Source organism: Vulpes vulpes, chromosome 12 (genome assembly GCF_048418805.1).
Source record: "Vulpes vulpes isolate BD-2025 chromosome 12, VulVul3, whole genome shotgun sequence".
NCBI lineage: Eukaryota > Metazoa > Chordata > Mammalia > Carnivora > Canidae > Vulpes > Vulpes vulpes.
The window spans coordinates 145,455,226-145,470,443 of record NC_132791.1 but is presented as its reverse complement, the minus strand read 5'-3'; the positions used below and the strand labels follow the sequence as shown (position 1 = coordinate 145,470,443).

The window sequence follows — 15,218 nt, the reverse complement described above, 5'->3', positions numbered from 1 at the left end:
CCTCCATGAGAAGGTAGATGTTTTTGTCACGAATTGTAGCTCTGCTATTACCTTGTTGTAGTGGAATTTTTTAAGCGATTAAATGAGATCAGCATAAATATTTAATCAGCATAAATATTTTAATAAATTTAATGCCTGTTACAAGTGAGAGGCATTGTTTATTATTAATTAGTAGAATGAATAAAAATAAAGCATGAAGTAAAGCTGATATACTTTTCCTCTGAACCTCAAAAGATGGTAATAAGCCAAGGCTTAACATAATTATATAAAGATCATAAACCATGTATTTCTCTAACTTGCATACTGCTCATCTAAATTGAAATGATGTACTTATTTAAAGTTGTATGTATTTTTTAAATTAAAAAAATTAATACATATGTGAAACTAGTGATGTACTATATGTTGGCTAATTGAATTTAAATTTAAAAAATTAATACAAATCTGATAAAATGAGCAGAACATAAAGCCTGTTTTTATTAATCTGGGTCTGGCTACATGAACCTTTTCTATTATACAAACATAGAAGTTATTTTTTTCATAGAAGTTATTTACTTTAAAAAACCCCTACATATAAATATTAATGCCCTACCTTGAAAATATAGAAGTGTAATTCTAAATTACACTACAGATAGAAGATGGAGGATTGAGTCCTACCTCTGCCACTGCTTGGACAACTTATTTAGCTCCTCTGGCCTCAGTTGGTTGAGCAATAAAATGAAGCCAAAAAAATTCTCCTATTTTCCCCATCAACCTCACAAGATTGTCCTGGAGGTCAAGTGAGATAATGTGGAGATAGTCCTTTATAAGACTGTATAATTGTAGGACATTAGAAATTGTTTTGGATATTGCAGTGGGTTCTCATTGGCACACAGGGGCTGAAAAATGTTTCCCCTTCTTGCAGATAAGCAGAATGATGTGGAGATTCCATCTCCCACCCAGAAAGACCGAGAGAAAAAGAAAAAGCAACAACTCATGACACAGATAAGTGGAGTGAAAAAACTAATGCATAGCTCAAGCTTGAACAATACAAGCATTTCACGCTTTGGAGTCAACACAGAAAACGAAGATCATCTGGCCAAGGTATGTCTGAGCTAGGGGCATGTGCATGCAGCTCTCTCTCTATAGCAGGTGGCTGCCCAAAACTATCTACTAGAAAATAGTAGTAATCATTTTGCTTTATTATTAAATTGTATGATAAGAAGGCTGGTGTGGCCTCTTTGTCCATTGCTGGACACCTAATTCGAGACCCTTTTCCAACAACAAAGGACCTTTATTTTTTTATTCTGAGTTGGATTTGTAAATGGAAATTCCTCATGAATGAGAATCCTAAGGAAGGCACACTGGGAGAATCCACAGGGTGGCCAGGAGACAGGATTGAATTGTCCCAGGGGACAGATCTAGGACTATATGCCAAGGATTAGTTGGAAAATCAGCACTGATTGGCAGAGCTAAAGAAGAAATGAGAGAGGTTGACAGCACTGACTCAGACCCCAAACCTCGTGAGTGAAGGAAGACACACATCCCCTAGAGGGCCGCATAAGGTGACCACGGAGGTTCCTACAGCCTTGTGACAATAAGAAAGGAGCTTGCCATGGGCAAGCAGACATTCAGTGAGACTTCTGACGGATGGCATTGGAGCAAGATTGATCTTACATTGGGGCAAGCCTCTGGGGAGAGCCTAGATCCCTTATTCTGGGCAAGAATTCAGGATAGAATAAATTACTCCTTTAATCAGATAATCTTGGAATAATCACACAGTGGGGGACTGAATTGTTTCTCTGAGGCCTGTCCGTGGCCCAAGAACTCTAAGATGGAATAATCCATGGTTGGCATTCTTCGTGACCTTTTACTAAATTAGGGTTGACTTCCACACATTCTAGCAACTGAGTCTCCCCAACTGGGCCCTTTGCAATGATAGCCAAAGGGCAAGGGAGTTCCCCTGAGATGGTTTTTCAGCTATTACTAATGAGCCAGTGCTCAGTGAAGAGAAGAGACAGGGAAATGGAACTAGAGGGATCTCTAAGCCACTGACAGCTACCTCTGAATACAACTTGGTTGAGGACTGATGTGCAAATAAGGTCAACAACTCAATCTATATATTAGACACACACTTTCCCTTTTCTGAAGAATATACAGAAACATAACTAATATGAAGAGGATGTCCAATCTTGTAGGCCATTCTATTTTCAAATTTTTATGCAACTAGACCCAAACACTCTAAAGAGACACTCCACAGTCTTAGCCAGCCATTGTCCAAAAACTAAATGAAAATAATGAGGCATGCTAACAAAACTGGTCTTATTCCTAAATTCCTCTCATTTCAATTACAGGAGCTGGAAGACCTGAACAAATGGGGCCTTAACATCTTCAATGTGGCTGGATATTCACACAATAGGCCCCTCACATGCATCATGTATGCCATTTTCCAGGTAAGTTAAAAGGAGAGTATTGCTTATTTAATTAGATGGCTCTTTATGATTTTTTTCCATCCCAGTTTACTTTCCTGATTTAACTTTTTCTTCATTTTTGAACATCCACTTATTTATTTTCTACTCCATTTTACTACATAGGAAAGAGACCTCCTAAAGACATTCAAAATCTCATCTGATACATTTGTAACCTACATGATGACTTTAGAAGACCATTACCATTCTGATGTGGCATATCATAACAGCCTACACGCTGCTGATGTAGCCCAGTCAACCCATGTTCTTCTTTCTACGCCAGCATTAGATGTGAGTAGTTATGATCTGTTTTGCATTACCCACCCATCCTCTTTAGAAAAGTGCTATACAACATGTAACATAGTTACAGAAATAATTGCACATGCTCAAACGGGTTCTTTATTTTGTGTAGCATCTATCCGTTGGTTTACTAATAAAAATGAATGGCATTCCTACTTACTCTGCTTTCAAATATCAGAGTAACCATCTCTTTATATCTCTTAAAATTGAAAAGTTATTTCATTATCAAGCATTTAACAGGGTGTTTTATTTTTTTTAAAGATATATTTATTTTAGAGAGAGAGCACATGCTCATGCATGGGGGGGAGGGGCATAGGGAGAGAGCCAGTCTCAAGGAGACTCCTCACTGAGCATGTAGCCCTCGTGGGGCTTGATCTCACGACCTTGACATCATGACCTGATGATGAAAATCATCAGGTCAGACACTTCGAAATCAGGAATCAGACACTTAACCAAATGAGCTATCAGGTGCCCCCAGGGTGCTTTATTTTTCATTGCATCTCCAGTATGTAGTTAAGTATCCAGTTCAGCATCTAGTATGTAGTTTATCCTCAATATGCATATACTGATCTGAATTGCCCATACCAACCCAAATGCTGTAAGTGATAGCACAGAAGTATAATATAAAATGTCCTACATAGTTCCTGTGGGGAATAAGCATTTGTTAGCTTATTCTCCTAAGAATTCATAAAACTGATTCTACAAGTTGAAGAAAAAGTAACTGAATATCTAAAACTGAGGAATTAATGAACAGCATTCCATTTTGCTAGACATCTTGCTAGAAGGCAGCTGTGACTCCTTCCTTAGTAGATTAATGCATTTCCATGCACCAGTGTTAGCAGCAATGTGCCCAGCAGGCCATATTCTTCCTTGACATATGGCAATGGTAGGTACTTCCAAAATGTGTAGGCTCACTGCAGAAGGAGACTTGCCAACCCCCACCAGATTCACAGGTTCAGTTTGGAAGGTGAAGAAAGATTAGACTGACCACTATTCTATTGTTTGTGTTCCATATTTCCTGAGAAAAGAGATCCAAGACAATGGGAAAGTGAAATGGAGCTGAGGCTGTTTTATCCCCTGAAGGAGAGAAACAGTATTATTTGTATGTTCTGTATAAGGATTATAGAGTGGGCCAACACTGTTTATCAACTACCCACTGCTATTGATAGGATGCCTATTGTGTGTCCAGAAATTGGCCACAGGGGCTATACATGCTGAGACAGGAGACCGCTCAACGTGTCCTTGAGCAACTAGTCTTCATAAGACAGGTGGAAACTGAGCTGGCAGTTGAAGGATCAGAAGATTTAAGTAATCACAGAGGATGAGGAAAGACATTTCAGCCAGTGAAAGACCTTTTAGTCAGAAGGAATATATATCTACACAAATATTAGGTTTAAATTATCCTATACAAGTAGGGGCGGAGGAGGCTTCACAACATGGCATGAAGGGGAGCAGAGGGGCATTAGGTTTCACTTCTAAGAAATCTTCTCAGATCTGGCCCATAGTAAACATTTAGTGGATAGGAACTGAAGGAATGCTTGAATGAATGAATGAATATATGAAAGCTTCTGGGCACACTACAAATTTAGCTTTGAGAAATAATTTATTGCCAGTCTTCTGAGTTTGGGATTTAACCTTTCTTCTCTGAGTTACTCAGCCTGAAACCACGTGAAACCATGAATGTTGTTATATCTCAGAGCAGAGCCAGTCCGACTTGCTTTTTTGACTTGTATGCACTCATGTTATATAAGCACCATGCTTCTATACTACTTATCCAATAAATAAACAGGACCCCACCTGATTACTCGTCTTGGAGCATGGTGCTAATGCCTTCCTATAAGCTTGATGTGAGCATGGGCTTTTGCCATCATCCCTTTCATGTGAGACCTTATGATGATGGATAGAGTGTACACTGAATTAGTGTATTGAGACATCATATACATCAGCAAACAGTCCTTCTCCCACCAAGAATGGAATGGGATACTTCAGTATGAAAGTGAATAAGCAGGATTAGGCCAATGGGACCTGGAGTTAAATGTGCTCGTTTTGCTCTACAGGCTGTCTTCACTGATTTGGAAATTCTGGCCACCATTTTTGCAGCTGCTATCCATGACGTGGATCACCCTGGAGTCTCCAACCAGTTTCTCATCAACACAAGTGAGTTCACTACCAGAATAGTCATTCGAGATAATTGTGTGATTCATTGCTTCATTTTCCCCCCTAATGTTTTCATTATGGATGATAATAAGGGTAATAATGAGGTAATCCTTCCATTCCACTCAAGCTGGTCAGACCTTTCCTGGATACTGTGTCCAGTCTGGCAACATAATTTTTGAGCTAGCGTGGAGAACTTGGAAAGGGTCAGAGGGGAGCCATAAAAAGTACTCAACATTTGGAAAATACAATACATGAGGAAAGAGTAACAGATGTGGAATTATCCAGTAAGGACAAGGGGATAGGACTTGGGGATAACGTGATAATGATTTTCAGTGTTATGCAGGACTCTCCCATAGAACATGGTGACCCACTAGTGTCCCTCTCTACTGAGGAAGCTGTCCCAAATGTTGGACCTGAGCATGGGAACCTCCAAAAAAAAATAAGACTCCAAAGAAAGCACCAGAATGCTTGGTCTGTAGTAGGGAAGATGACCCAGTGACATTTATCGCTGCTCCAGCCTTAGGATCCCAAACTATACTCAATGCTTTTGTCATGCTGAAAATGATTAGTATCCATGCTAATGAGAATCCGTGGAATTTTCTCAGTGCACTATTTCTAAGTGCTAAAAATCTCAGTACATTTTCTTCTGAGAATATTGATTATACAGTTGTGGTCATAATTGACATCAAGTGCTGATGGTTTTATGGAAATGTTTTGAGCCACTTGCTATAAAAGAGTTCCTGTCCTAGTTTATTATCAGAATATCTGAATGATCTAGGTATGGGGTGGATTCTTTTTTAACCTTGCTCTTCTACTGAAAGAACATAAGCTTCAGGCAACTACGTGGCTATTGGATTGTAACAGCTGGTATAGTGTGTGTCACAAATCAATCCACATACCAGCCAGTTAGCTTCACGCAGAAAAATGGTGTTTCTGCTACAGCCACCGACAACACTAGAACATATAAACCCAGTTTGAAGATCTGGGATTAATCACAGGGTCAACAGGCAGGAAGGGCTGAAATAACTTCATATACCCCACCATGTATTCTAAGGATGGAACATGAAGCACACAGTTAAAGCAATGGTATATAAGGGACAGCATCCACAACTAGTAACCTATCACCATCCCTTGGCTATTATTCTTTATTAAGAGAAAATGGTCCTTCTAGAATGTATTGACCATCTTCTCCAATGCAGACCAGGGCTTTAACAAAACATGTCTGTGGTTCTTCTGTGTGATCCAAGGCAGGCTGGAAGCTGTTGTTCAGGTATCCAGATGTTGCTATTTATGACATATAGGGCCAGAGGACAGAAAATCTGACATCAAGATTGTTCTAAAAAATTACTGATGTTTCATTACCATTTTTTAGAAAGCTCCAGAGAGCTGAATTATTTAGATAAAACAAAATTTCACACCCACACTATTATCATCTTTGAAAATCGGAAAGTCGCAATTGACAGAACAGGGGGAACTTATAACAAAAGTGAATCAGTTTGAAAATCCTCATACATATGATAAAGTTTAGTGGCATTTTCCTTTCCACAGCACAAAATGCGTGAAGACATAAAGGAAATTACAAACTGAGATAAAAGTAGGATTCAGTTGCTTGGGAATGAGCTTACCTAATGGTCGATTTTTCATCTGAAATGAAGAAGGAGAAAAAGAATTTTAAAATATTGTGAATTTTAGTCAAAGAGAGTTTATGCACCAGTATCTATGACAAGCATGTTTTGCTTAGGAATGGACTACTTCCTCTTGAAGAGGGAAATGGTTTCTCTGATGAGAAATGACATGTGGGTCTTGGTTCCTGACATCATGTGGAGAGAACTAGATCTGATTTCATACTGAAGTAATGCCAACATTGGAATTATATCCCTTTCTTATTAAGTCATCATTTTCCGTGTTTATTAGATTCAGAACTCGCTTTGATGTATAATGATGAATCTGTGTTGGAAAACCATCACCTTGCTGTGGGTTTCAAGCTGCTGCAAGAAGAACACTGTGACATCTTCCAGAATCTCACCAAGAAGCAGCGCCAGACACTCAGGAAAATGGTTATTGACATGGTAAGACTTCCTTTCTACATCCTTCACTTACTGTTCCCTTCCCAGAAGGAGAAATCCCATTCTCTATGATAAACTGAATTTCCTGAGAGTTTCATTTTCTTTTTACCCTAGGTGTTAGCAACTGATATGTCCAAACATATGAGCCTGCTGGCAGACCTGAAGACAATGGTAGAAACAAAGAAAGTTACAAGTTCAGGTGTTCTTCTCCTGGACAACTACACGGATCGTATACAGGTATTTGAAGAATGCCTTTGATTTAACACAAAGCCAAATCAAACTAAACCGAACAACAAGTCAACAATGAAAACAAGAATCAGTTCAGTTAGCCACATATCTGATTATTATTACAACTTGGGCTTATTTTAAGAACAAGCTAAGGAAAATGGACATTCAAGTTTATCCTCTAATTTATGAAGAAAAAACATAACCCTATTTATTGAATTGCTTAGTGCTAAAAATAAATGGCAAAATTCATTTGTAATAGGGGATACGTGACTGCTGGTCCCAAAAGCTCGCGTTTGGATATAAATCCCATCGACTTGAAGATTGTTAGGTCTGTTTTGATTATACTAACTGCCATCAGCTGGTCTCTTTCCACAAGTGGAAAATATGAAGACATCTACTTTGAGTAATTCTTTGCATTTTTTCCAAACTGGGGAAGGGAAATGATGGCAGCATTTGACCTCTAATGTTCATTCCAATTTTTACATTCAATGACTGTCAATCTGAGAAGACACACATTTTCCCTTTCAGGACTCGATAATGGTAAATAACCATGTCTAGCCAGCACATTTTTTTGTGCACACACCGCAATTATAATGCAACTAAAATGTTCTAGGGTTTGGTACCAAGTGTACTAGTACAAGAGATATGAGATGTTCTGGTAGTATTTACACTATATTTTATGGGATTTCTAAAACTTGGTGATTCCAGGTCCTTCGCAACATGGTACACTGTGCAGACCTGAGCAACCCCACCAAGTCGTTGGAATTGTATCGGCAATGGACAGACCGCATCATGGAAGAGTTTTTCCAGCAGGGAGACAAAGAGCGGGAGAGAGGAATGGAGATTAGCCCAATGTGTGATAAGCACACAGCTTCTGTGGAAAAATCCCAGGTATCTACTATGCCATTTTCAAAGTTTTTGTGAGCTCTGCTGATTGTAGAACTAGAGGGTTCTATCTAATTCCTGAAGTTATAAGGAAGCAACTACCCATTCTTTGTGACTCATTCGCCTTCTCCATTACACTCAATTTCACAGGGTGGAGACAAAGTAGGCCTCAGAAACTCATCGCAGTTTGATCTGTGTCTTCTCAAGCAGTTTAGAAAGTTGTCTATGGCCTTAGCAAATCTAGCTGACTAAACTTAGAGTGGCTGCCTCCTCACTGTCTCTCCAGATTTCTTTTCTCCCTGTCCTCATCCAAGAGCTCTACTCTTCATCCTTGCTTCCTCCGCCCTGTGTCTGTTGTCTTTCCATTATCAAGTGCATGGCCAAATGTGAATCTCATTCCTCATACCTCTTCTACCTCACAGTCAACGCCCCATCCTATGTCCCCTTCCAAGGTTGCTTCTCCACCTCTGAGAACACACTGACATCTTGGGTTGTGTCTGAGAACTGGGGATGCTATGCTGGAGGCAGGGGGATACAGAAATGCCTCAGACACTTCTAGTTGCAGAGTATGTCCCACTAGAGGTATCAATATCCCTACAAAGGCCTCAGGGCATGCTGAAATGTTATTTTTTCAGGGCAACAAATGGCCTGAGCCAGGTGGTCATGATCGATAATGGGTCCAGGTTGAGGAGTGCTTTTTTAATTCGTGTTCATCCTCTTTCCCCGCTACCTGCTACCCCCAAACTTACACATGTTATAATATCAATGCAAAGTTCCTTTGCAGTTATCATTTTGTTGTTTTTTAAAGAAACCCAGTCAAATGAGTTTAAAATCTGTGAAAGTGCTCTAAAAGTCTAATATGCTATAAAAATGCATGCTGACATTCAGTTGAGTTGTCAGGGCCAATTCAAATCCCCTAAAGCCTAAATTTGAACAATTAGTTAGTTAAGTAGAATAATGTCCATTGATTATCAACAGTGATATTTTATTTTTATATGGTGTTCTATGTGGTTTTCCATACATTTTCCCATACCTTGTCCTATTTGAACCCCAAAGAGCTTTGTGAAATAGACACAGCAGTTGTTTCCCAGTGCATTAGGTGGAGAAGCTCTCCTCTTGGTTCATTCACCAGCTCCTGGATGACCCAGCTACCCTCCGCCCAGAGCTCTTCACTCTCCATCACTGTGGGCAGGTCTCTCTGTTGTCATGACGTCATGGTCCACTCAGGTGTTTCCCGCAGATGGGCTTTGGCAAGCATTGTCTGAGTTGTCTGGCAATAAAGTCCTTGACTCGGTGCTCTTCGGATTTGTAGAGCTCTCTCATCCCTGGGCCTCACAAATAAGCAACTAGAGGCTCCCTTTCAAAAAAGTGCCGAGCATTTAACAGAAGCAAAACAAATGAATAATGGAAATGACAGCACTTTGTTCAGCTGATCCCATTTTCTCCATTGCCTTGAGTTAATTTTTTCAGGTCCCTGAAAAACACTTTGAGAATAGTCTCTAAAATCCATTAAATACACATAAAGAAGGAAAAAAGAGAACGGAGGGAGTGGGCAGATGCAAGAGAAATATCTGAATCATTTGCAGTCAAGTTTACGTGACCAATGCAGATCACAGAGGTCCCTGACTTTGGTAAGAGTTGTGTTAAGATTAGGGAAGCACCAGGGATGAGAAGACAGATGATAGGTAGGTTGATAGATAATGATAGATAGATAGATAGATAGATAGATAGATAGATAGATAGAGATATGGATATAGATATAGATATAGATAGATATAGATATAGATATAGATATATAGATATAGATATAGATATAAAAGAGTCACTTATGAACTTTGATGTATTAAATGATTTGCCAAAACCCAGAATAGCTGTTTAAGGGCAGGTTTCCAGTCGTATGGAAAGATAGCTATTTCATGTCCCACAGACACATATACGCTGCTCTTGCTCATTTGCCCCTGAATCCAGACCCAGTATCTCTCCAGTCCCCCAGACCAGGACAGGGGAATTCCATTCCCTCATTCAACTAGTGCCTATTCTTTTTCACAACCTGCCCCCACCCCCAGTGTTTCCTGTTTGTCCGACAATGGAGAGGTCAGCATAAGGCCACAGAGCCAGCTCATGCAGGATGCATAGCCCCTGTGTAAACCATAACAGAGCCATAAGCCTCGTATTTATTCACAGGAACATTAGCAAAGGAACTGCTTAATTGTTTTTATTTTCCCTCCTTTCTCCTGATGGAAGTGATTATAACCCTGTGGATCTAAGACAATTGCAGACATGTCCACAGAGGGAATATTTGTTTGTTTAGGTGCTTGAAGTATCTTCAGATGTTTTACCAAAGTCCTCTACAAACAAAAGCATTCCGTGGAACTTGAGAAATTTCAGAGTCATCAGGGGCCGTCTCCTCTTCATTTTGGAATGGTGGCATATTTTAAATTAATCAGGGAAGGAATCTTGAGTCAGAACTCATTAGACCTGGAGCTTCCTTCTTTGGAGAATGACTCACGGAATCCAAGTAGAGGCAAAGTCATTCCCAGCCAGGGTTACATCTAGACTTCTTATCTGGCACACGGAAAAGGAAAAGTAGTATGTTCTAGTGAGACAAACACAGGCTTTGGAATCAGACCACTTACCAGCTCTGTGATCTCTGACAAGATATTTTGTCTCAATGAATCTTAGTTTCCTCCTGTGTAGAGTGTGGATAACAATACCTCCTTTGGGGACTTAAGAGTAATAACGTATATATTACATCCAGTGCAGGGTGTACCACAGAGCATATGCTCAAATCCATCATTACTGATCTCTCTTGGATTGTCGTGGCTCTTTCTTTGTCTAGAAACCAGGACTGCTTGTTTGGTTTTTTAAGAGCCCATCATAATAATCGACGTGTAACCTTATTTTTTTCCAGGTCGGTTTCATTGACTACATTGTGCACCCACTGTGGGAGACCTGGGCAGATCTGGTACAGCCTGATGCCCAGGACATTCTGGATACATTAGAAGATAACAGGAACTGGTATCAGAGCATGATACCCCAGAGTCCCTCCCCACCGCTGGATGAGCAGAACAGAGACTGTCAGGGTCTGATGGAGAAGTTTCAGTTTGAACTAACCCTTGAAGAGGAGGATTCCGAAGGCCCTGACAAAGAGGGAGAGGGTCACAATTATTTCAGCAGCACAAAGACACTTTGTGTGATCGACCCCGAACATAGGGATTCCCTAGGAGAGACTGATGGAGACACTGGGGCGGAGAACAAGACCCCGATCGACACATAATCGCCTTCTCTGTGGGGAGATGAACATTCCACCTTTGACAAGCATGCCAGCTGTATGGTAGGGCCAGCCCATCATGGGGATGTAGGCCTGCGCGGGACAAGGGCCATGTGGCCTTTCCAGTTAACTCGAGTTTGGAGCCAGAATGCAAGACCGTGAAGCAGACAGCAGTTCAGAAAATCCCACGGTTGACTTGCCTTGCTTGCAAGCTTAGTGGATGGAGAGCTGAAGCTTTATCTGGTACTGGAGGCCAAGATCAGATCCTGAGTAAATGGCTTGAAAATGGAAGACACAAAACTGAGAGATTTCTCTGCACTAAGTTTTGGGAATCTGCCCCCTCTCGTGACTGAACTGACTAATAACTTCACTTATAAATCCGCTCACCTGTCCCCTTGTCTGCCAACCTGTGTGCCTTTTTTGTAGAACATTTTCACGTCTTTAAAACACCTGTTGAATGCCTAGAGTTTAGTATCAACTTCTACACAGATAAGCATTCAAAGTTGACATAAACTTTTTTGACTCTTTCTGGGGGTGGGGAAAAAGGAAAGAAAATGGTCTTCCTTCTTTCATGGGCAATATCTTTCACTTTACTACAGTTATTTTGCAAATAGAAAGGATATGCTTCTAACTACATTCTACTTCCTTCCCCTGTTGTCCCATCCAGCTTCACAGTTGCCCGTCTAACAAATCTCTGTCTGCCTGCTTACAGCAGTTTTTCTTCTCCTCTTAGGACTTCACTTTTGTGCTACTAACAGAATAAAAGCGAACAAGCTAAGAGGTGGGAAGGGGTAGTTGTGTCGTTCCCAACAACAGTCTGTAAAATGTAGCTTGATTAGGCAGTGCGCCATGTTGAGTCCTGAAGCCCTGAGCCACTGGGCGCTGCACGGCCCCCCATCCACCCCCCACCCCCCAGCGTTCTCTACCCAGTGACACACCGGTTTCAATTTGATGCTGCCGTCTTTCTCTTGCACTGCCTTCTGCGCTAACACCTCCGTTTCTGTTTATTATAACAGTCTATTTATTACTTAATGTATATAATGTAATGTTTTGTAAGTTATTAATTTATATATCTAACATTGCCTGCCAATGGTGGTGTTACATTTGTGTAGAAAACTCTGCCTAAGAGTTGCGACTTTTCTTGTAACGTTTTGTATTGTGTATTATATAACCTGGACATCGCTTAAGAAAGACATACGACCCCCTCCCAGGAGGACATTCGTGGGCTTTTATTCAGACGGTCTGCCCCCTTCCCTGTCTGAGTTGCTAATTCTGCACAACTCCTTTGTGAACCAGTTTTGGAAACAGGATTATCACATTCGATATTAAATGGTTTATACTGAGCTTTTACTTTTGTAGAGTTTGATAGGGGTAGGGGGCAAGGGGATGTAGTTTTTACCCATGTTCTATCCAAATCTGTGTACGCAGGAGTTGGGTTATGACTGGGTTCTACTATAATTGTGGCTTTGGTTTAAACAGCAACACTACATTTGCTCACAGATGGCTCTTCTGAGTGTTCCCAAACTACTGACTTTGAAGCAAAAGCCTCCTGCCTGTCATTAAGCAGGAAAGTCATGTTCTAACTAATTACAAAAAAAAAAAAAACACACAATAAAGCAATGTGAATTTTATAATAAAATGTGAACTGATGTAGTAAATTATGCAAATGTGAAGCTTCTGATAACACTTGTTAGACCTGTAATTGGCTTCAGTCTCCATTTGTAAAATATATTCCACGCTTTCAGTTCAGCATTGTAACTCACTAAAGAAATGGCACAAATGTGCATGACCAATGGGTTTGTATGTCTATGAACACTGCATTATTTCAGGTGAACATTTTATTGTTTTCAAAAGTTTCTCACAATGTATGTTATAGTATTATTATATATTGTGCTCAAATGCATTCGTAAGAGACTTTTATATGAAGTGAATAAACAGAAGCATGATTAGATTAGACTGTAGGCCCAATTATTTTGTGGTTAGTTCTGACCTATGAAAAGCAGATCTTTTTTTCTCTTCTCTCCTACCATACCGCACAAAGGAAACCAATTACTTTGCCTGGCCAACCTCTCAACTGAAGTTTCAGAATCTGTGTCCCAAAAGTCCCCTAGCTTGGAACGTTTCACATGTTCTTAGCAAATATCCACACGGCTCAATGATGCGGGAGGTGGTAAAGGAAAACAAACAAAACCAGTTTAAGAGTCTGAAAAGTTTAATCCACTATAAATCAAGGGAATCTCCAACTTGGCTGAGTCCTCCAGAAAAAATGAATCATAGAATTCCAGAACATTAGCTTCATGGTGTCGGTTCTACTGATTCATTTTACACACAAAGGATCTGAGGTCCAAAGAGTCATCTTCAAGCACCATTGATAGAGCACTGATTGACTCTCATGGTCTTTTTGATGATTTGTGGAGCCCCTTATTGATCATCTGGTTTGATCTGGAAGGAACTATATAAATATCATAGGCAGAATATGAAAATGTTTTGTTGAAATTTTAAATTTTAAAATCAGCTTTAAAAAATGTTTTCCTAAGAACTGTGTGTGTGTGTGTGTGTGTGTGTGTGTGTATGTGTGGTGAGGAAAGCCATAAATAAGAACCAGTGGATATTTAACCATGGGGAACTGTTTGTAAACTAGTAAGTGGGTCTGCTTTAGAATTCCACTCAATAAACTGAAATTACCTAATTCTTTACAAAGACAGGATGAGCCAACATTGCAGAACCAGTTAGCCTGCTGGTTGCAGAGCTAATGTTTACAGCACTTAGCTACCTTCTCTGATAGAGAAGTGCTTCTTGGATTTTTGGATTCCTGAGCTCTTACAGATTAAGTGACAAAAGTGAATTGGTTAGCAGAGTCACAGGTGTGACTTTCATAATGTCTACAGCTATAAATATTTGTGAATATGTGCAGGTATGTTTTCTACAGAGAAATAGTTTTTAGTCCTTATTGCAAATGAGAATCACCTGGAGAATAAATATTTTCTTAAAAAATATTAATGTTTGGGTCATACCCACACTCCTAGATTCTATTTGACTTGGTGTTGGGTAGAGCCCTGGGCACCAAATTTAAAGTTCTCCACAGGTAATTCCATGTGCAATCTGAGTGGAGAGCTATTTGCTCTTGAAGAAAGAGCCATGCTTGGGACTAAGGCTTTTGTCATTCCTTTAGTCTTGACAAAAGACTGGGCAGCTTAAAAACAACAGGAGTTTATTTCTCACAGTTCCAGAGGCTGAGATCAGTCCAAGATTAAGGAACCAGCATAGTCACATTCTGGTGAAGGTCCACCTCCTGGGTCTTAGCTGGTACTTTTTTGCTCTGTCTTCACTTGGTGGAAAGGACTAAAGATCTCTCTGGACCTTTTTATTTTAAGGCACTAATACCATTCATTAAGACCCAACCCTCATGACTTAAGCATCTCCCTAAGGCCTCACTTCCTAATACTGTCATCTTAGGGAGTTAGGATTTCAACAGATGAATTTGGGAGAGGACACATTCAGGCCATAGCAACTTTCTTTCACTGCAATTGTCTTCAGGTATCGTGCACCCACCATGGCCAGGTGCTGGTTCAGGTACAGAGATGAGGCCAGGCATCAGAGATGAGGTAACTCAGAGCTCTATACTCCAGTAGTTTGCAAGCTGCTTGTGTTGCTCACCATCTGCTTTGCAGACCACAAAATCATAATTATGTTCTCAGGAAAACCACAATGAAGATAAGTCTAAAAGAAAGTTAATCATCTGGTTCTAGAACATAGGCTATAAGTATAACCGTTCTCTTATCTATGATGACACATCAGTGTTCCTAATGGCAAGGAGCTACTGTGGAAGCAGAAATTACTATGGTATCTTTGCCAGGGCTGAGGATA

The 15,218-nt window shown here is 40.1% G+C and overlaps 1 protein-coding gene across 11 annotated transcripts in view; it reads left to right on the top strand.

The window, feature by feature from the left end:
• The window catches only part of PDE4B (phosphodiesterase 4B), a 530,398-nt gene extending 517,093 nt beyond the window's left edge, over nt 1–13,305 (top strand). For all 11 annotated transcript variants that reach the window (XM_072730657.1, XM_072730658.1, XM_072730662.1 and 8 more), the window contains 8 exons: nt 902–1,080; nt 2,331–2,429; nt 2,571–2,735; nt 4,802–4,901; nt 6,816–6,970; nt 7,082–7,204; nt 7,904–8,086; nt 10,992–13,305. In XM_072730657.1, the coding sequence (XP_072586758.1) occupies nt 902–1,080; nt 2,331–2,429; nt 2,571–2,735; nt 4,802–4,901; nt 6,816–6,970; nt 7,082–7,204; nt 7,904–8,086; nt 10,992–11,357 (1,370 nt within the window). In that variant the 3' untranslated portion in view covers nt 11,358–13,305. The remainder of the gene's footprint in view (nt 1–901; nt 1,081–2,330; nt 2,430–2,570; nt 2,736–4,801; nt 4,902–6,815; nt 6,971–7,081; nt 7,205–7,903; nt 8,087–10,991) is intronic.
• The last annotated feature ends 1,913 nt before the right edge of the window (nt 13,306–15,218 follow it).